We start from the raw sequence: 5,028 nt of genomic DNA on the forward strand, positions 1-5,028 counted from the left end.
GCCAGGCGGGGGCGCGGGGTCGGCGGCGGTTGCGAGGCGGGGAAGGGCTGAGGCGCGCGCGGGGCTAGTGCCGGTGGCGAGGGGTGGCCGCAGGGACCTGGGGGGCGGTAAAACGTGGGATCGAGGGCACAAGCATTGGTGAACCTGTCAGGAAAACAGGAAAGAGCAGCCCAGACACCCTGCTTTCTCTATTCTGCCTCTGCTTTCTCCTGGATATGCTGTAGCAGTCAGCTATAAAAAACGCTTATTTTGTCTGGGGTGTCAGACAAAATTGAGATATTGAGAGATTAAACATACATGGCAGAGCTGGCTAAATGCAGGCAGATGACAGTTGATTAGGACTCTCTGATGATTTCACAGAGGAACTTGGCTGCGTATGAATTGCCAGGGACTAGATAGCTCTGTGCTAAAGGAAAATACATTAAGTGGTCCTATGCAGGAAAGATTCTTGTCACAGTTACCCAGTACATCATTTGGAAACAAATCAAGGGGATGTTATATAAAGAAGTCTTCAAAACTAAAGGAAGGTGAAAACGGGACTAGGCAGAATGTTGAATAATAAATGCGCGGCATGGTAAGGAAATGATGAATTTCTGTTCATCCTATGTGCTCATAGAGACTATGTTGTCTTTAAGATCTTCTAACATTCTCAAAGTCAGCCCAGGTGGACTAAGGTGAGTAGAGTCTTGCCAGCAGCAGACAATTTGATCAGTTAAATTGTCAGTAAAGAGCGACCAGGGAATCGTAGAATCCCAGAACAGTTTGAGTTGGAAGGGACCTTAAATATCTAGATCCAACCCCTCTGCCAGGGCCAGGGGTACCTTCCATTAGACTAATAGCAGCAGAGAAAGATTGTGCAAAGATACAACCCACAGGTAGGTAGTTATTACGAGAATAAAATCTAGAAGACAGGTAGCCCCATATCTTGTTATCATTGTTCTGTTTTTGATTTGCAGCGTGAATGCATATCCATCCATGTTGGTCAGGCTGGTGTTCAGATCGGTAATGCATGTTGGGAATTGTATTGTCTTGAACATGGGATCCAGCCTGATGGTCAAATGCCGAGTGATAAAACTATGGGAAGTGGAGACGATTCATTTAACACTTTCTTCAGTGAGACAGGAGCTGGTAAACATGTTCCCAGAGCAGTGTTTGTGGACCTCGAGCCAACCGTAGTTGGTATGTACCCAACATTAAAGATCGTAAGTGTAAAACTGAAGATCCCCTACAGTCTTTTTTTGTTTGTTCAGAACACTATAGATTTGAAAAGTGTGTCTCTGGATGCCGTTTTGAAATTTGAAGTTATTATTTGGAAGAAATGAAATAATGATCTACGGGTAACAACATCTGGAAAACAATAGAACAGTCTGGATAATCTTTCTACACTGCTGCATTGCATCCAGAGTTTTGTTTAATTGCTATCCGGAATCTTGTCTGTACCTGTGATGTAGTTTTCTGAGTGTTCTCGGGTGCAAATACTGGTTTGAGAGTGCCTGATGTTTTCCCCTAAACAAAGCGGATGAAGTTGTGCCAACTTTTTAGGCTATCTGGACGAGCTGCATATAGTCAGGGATGCTGTCTACACTCTTTTGAAATGTACACTCAGGCAGCGCACATAGAAACAAACAGATCAAATTTATGTTGTGGTATTTTGTTTCTTTGTAGATGAAGTACGTACAGGCACATACAGGCAGCTATTCCATCCTGAACAGCTCATTACTGGGAAAGAAGATGCAGCCAATAATTATGCCAGAGGCCATTATACCATTGGAAAAGAGATTGTTGATCTAGTGCTAGACCGCATTCGCAAACTGGTAAGAATTCATGCTGCAAGTCAGTATTTAAAATAATTGACATAGCCGTGTAGCTATCTATAACAATGGCTTGATGCGATTTTTCCCTAAGAATTTTGTGCATAGTTGATGGTTTAAAACAAAACAAAACTCTTATCTCCTTGCTCTACCCCCCCGCCTCCCAGTTAAATAAAAATTCAGTCAGTAAAACTTGAAACTTTTTAGGCTCTGAAATACTATTATTTGAAAGTATTTTAAGGGTTCCTCAGAAGCATTATAAAAGTTTTGAGTATAACAACATTATACTTTTTTGTTTGTTATTTTCAGTTTGAATCATGCCATTATGTGTCACGCAAAATATTTCTAGTACCCTGAACCTCATGTTTTGGTCGAATGCTCAGCAAGTTTAATTATTTCTCTATTGTTTTTAATCTTGACATTGCAGTGTGAGAAATTCCTGTAGGATGATGCGATTCAAAGTGAAATAGCGATTGTCTATTTAAAATTACAAAAATAAAAAAACCCCACCCAACCTTGTTTTCAACATCTGATTGATACTTGCTGAAAGCTAGAATGGGAACATAGATTCTAAAGCTCTCGCTCAGCTGGAATTTATAGTAACTGGTCACAGTGGTGCACAGCTGCTCTTCCTTACAGAAGTATTAAAATGGATCAAAGACAATAAGCAACTTTTAAAGTACTCCTATTCAGAAAAAGTTATGCGGAGGCGCTGATACTTTTGAGTAAAAGACATGCAAGAAAAGAGGAAGACCACCTTTCAAGATTGTTAGTTTTAGATTGTTAAAATAAAAACCAGCAAACTTAAGAAGGAAATGCCTTTGAATGATTATTTTAATACTGCTTTCTCCAAAATCATCAATAACTCTTTTCTCCCACTTTTTTTTTTTTCCACTGCATTATAGGCGGATCTGTGCACAGGACTGCAAGGTTTCCTTATCTTTCATAGTTTTGGAGGAGGCACTGGTTCAGGGTTTGCGTCCTTGCTCATGGAAAGGCTCTCTGTTGACTACGGAAAAAAATCTAAACTAGAGTTTGCGATCTATCCAGCACCACAAGTTTCCACAGCTGTAGTGGAACCGTACAACTCAATTCTAACTACCCACACAACACTGGAGCATTCAGACTGTGCCTTCATGGTAGATAATGAAGCCATTTATGATATATGTCGTCGTAACCTTGACATTGAACGTCCCACTTATACCAATTTAAACCGATTAATTGGGCAAATTGTTTCCTCCATCACCGCTTCACTGCGTTTTGATGGAGCCCTCAATGTAGACCTGACGGAATTTCAAACTAACCTTGTTCCATACCCACGAATCCATTTCCCCCTGGTAACGTACGCCCCCGTCATCTCCGCTGAAAAAGCGTATCACGAGCAGTTATCTGTGGCCGAGATCACCAACGCGTGTTTCGAACCTGCTAACCAGATGGTAAAATGCGACCCTCGCCACGGTAAATACATGGCCTGCTGCATGTTGTACAGAGGGGATGTTGTTCCCAAAGACGTTAACGCAGCCATCGCTACCATCAAGACTAAACGTACAATTCAGTTTGTGGACTGGTGCCCAACTGGATTCAAGGTACTTGCGTAGCTTTTTAAGTGTTGGATGTTTGAGTTGTTAGGAATTGTGTTGTATTCAGAGGTAACGGTTATTCTGCAGTGTTGTGATGTTCCTGTTTAATATTTTGATGAAGTGCACAGTACCATAACCTATTTTATTTGTTTATTTGTTCATAACTATAGTGATTTTTAATTATTAACAGAAATAAGTCTTTCAGGCTCAGCACTCACAAGGAAAGTTTTTGTTTGTTTTCTTGAAGGTGGGCATTAATTACCAGCCTCCAACTGTGGTGCCAGGCGGTGACCTGGCGAAGGTGCAGCGTGCTGTCTGTATGCTGAGTAACACGACTGCCATTGCTGAAGCGTGGGCTCGTCTTGACCACAAGTTTGATCTCATGTATGCCAAGCGTGCCTTCGTACATTGGTACGTTGGGGAAGGAATGGAGGAAGGAGAATTTTCTGAAGCCCGGGAAGATCTGGCTGCCCTTGAAAAAGATTACGAAGAAGTTGGCATAGACTCAGTAGAAGCAGAGGCTGAAGAAGGAGATGAATATTTAGAAAACTGAAGTCTGGAAAAACTTACTAAACAAGCCAAAAGAATTGCAAAACCCTGTTCACTTGTTTGTTTTCAAATAAAGCTTTAAAGGTTCCACCTTCTGTTTTTTTCTCCTGTATAATTTATGTGTATACTTGCTCACTGAGTAAGGGCCATTTGGGATCGCAGGTTTTGGTAGCGTCTAGTCATGTGCAAATAACAGAGGAGATTGGGAAATTGCGCGCACTTTCCTGAGATCCTACGGTGTTCTGAGATGTACTCTTTGATGACTTTGGTTCTGAGATGTACTCTTTGATGACTTTTGGTTTCTCACAAGCAGGAAATGGCTTCTGCTTCAGGTTGTTGGAGCACTGATGACAGCGTGACTGTTTCAGGCCCGTCCACACAATACGGAGGAATCTCCTCTTTCCCGAGCACCTTTCCGGGTCATGCTGGCTTCACCCAAGCCGCGCAGTCAGGGCAGGTCACTGCGCAGTGCTGCGCTCCAGTGGCTTACCCAGCTGCTTACAGCAGAACTACCACTGACTAACAGATTGCTTCCTGATGACATAAAACTTGATACTTTAAAAAAAAAAAAGATGATATGTAGAGGAAAAATAAAATTTTCCAATCAGCGCATGCCCCTGCATTTGATCCAGACGAAAGGAAAATAAAGGAGCAGATCTGTTACCTGCTCGAAAAGAGTGCTGACATTTTTTACATTCCGACGCTGGCCCAACAAAAAACTAGCCTGATGTTTCGCAGTATGTTCAAATGAGTATGGCTGTACAGACACTTGCGAACAGGAAAATGGTAGGATGCAGCTCAGGTAAAAACTGGTGACCCACTACTTTTAATTTTTTTTAGTCCTGAATAGGAGAAAAAACTTTAGGGTTTTGTTTTTTTGTAGGTTTGGCTTTTTTTTTTTCTTCTGCCGTTCCCTACGTGCTCTGTAAAATCGGGAGGGAGAAAAGCGGCTGTCTGCGGGGCCGCGCGGAGGAGCTGACGCGGCGGTGGAATCGCGATGACGCCACGCACGAACTCGCGCGGGGCCGCGCGTGGTGGGGCGGGGAGGCGCCGCGCGCTGTGGGTGAGGGCGGCCGCTGCCGGGGCGG

At 43.0% G+C, this 5,028-nt stretch overlaps 1 protein-coding gene across 1 annotated transcript; it reads left to right on the top strand.

The window, feature by feature from the left end:
- Positions 1–929: 929 nt before the first annotated feature.
- Positions 930–4,046, top strand: LOC104285871 (tubulin alpha-3 chain). The gene is made up of 4 exons (XM_009884374.1): positions 930–1,179; positions 1,666–1,814; positions 2,717–3,397; positions 3,639–4,046. The coding sequence occupies exons 1-4, from the start codon at positions 1,059–1,061 to the stop codon at positions 3,942–3,944; spliced, it is 1,257 nt and encodes a 418-aa protein (XP_009882676.1). The 5' UTR covers positions 930–1,058; the 3' UTR covers positions 3,945–4,046.
- Positions 4,047–5,028: the final 982 nt, after the last annotated feature.

The sequence above is a fragment of the Charadrius vociferus genome, unplaced genomic scaffold, assembly GCF_000708025.1.
Source record: "Charadrius vociferus isolate BGI_N301 unplaced genomic scaffold, ASM70802v2 scaffold104, whole genome shotgun sequence".
In the NCBI taxonomy this organism is placed as follows: domain Eukaryota; kingdom Metazoa; phylum Chordata; class Aves; order Charadriiformes; family Charadriidae; genus Charadrius; species Charadrius vociferus.

Coding starts and splice junctions, on each gene's coding strand:
- LOC104285871 (XM_009884374.1), top strand. CDS start 1,059: ATGCCGAGTGATAAAACTATGGGAAGTGGAGACGATTCATTTAACACT. Junction 1,180..1,665: donor CCTCGAGCCAACCGTAGTTG/GTATGTACCCAA, acceptor GTTTCTTTGTAG/ATGAAGTACGTACAGGCACA. Junction 3,398..3,638: donor GGTGCCCAACTGGATTCAAG/GTACTTGCGTAG, acceptor GTTTTCTTGAAG/GTGGGCATTAATTACCAGCC.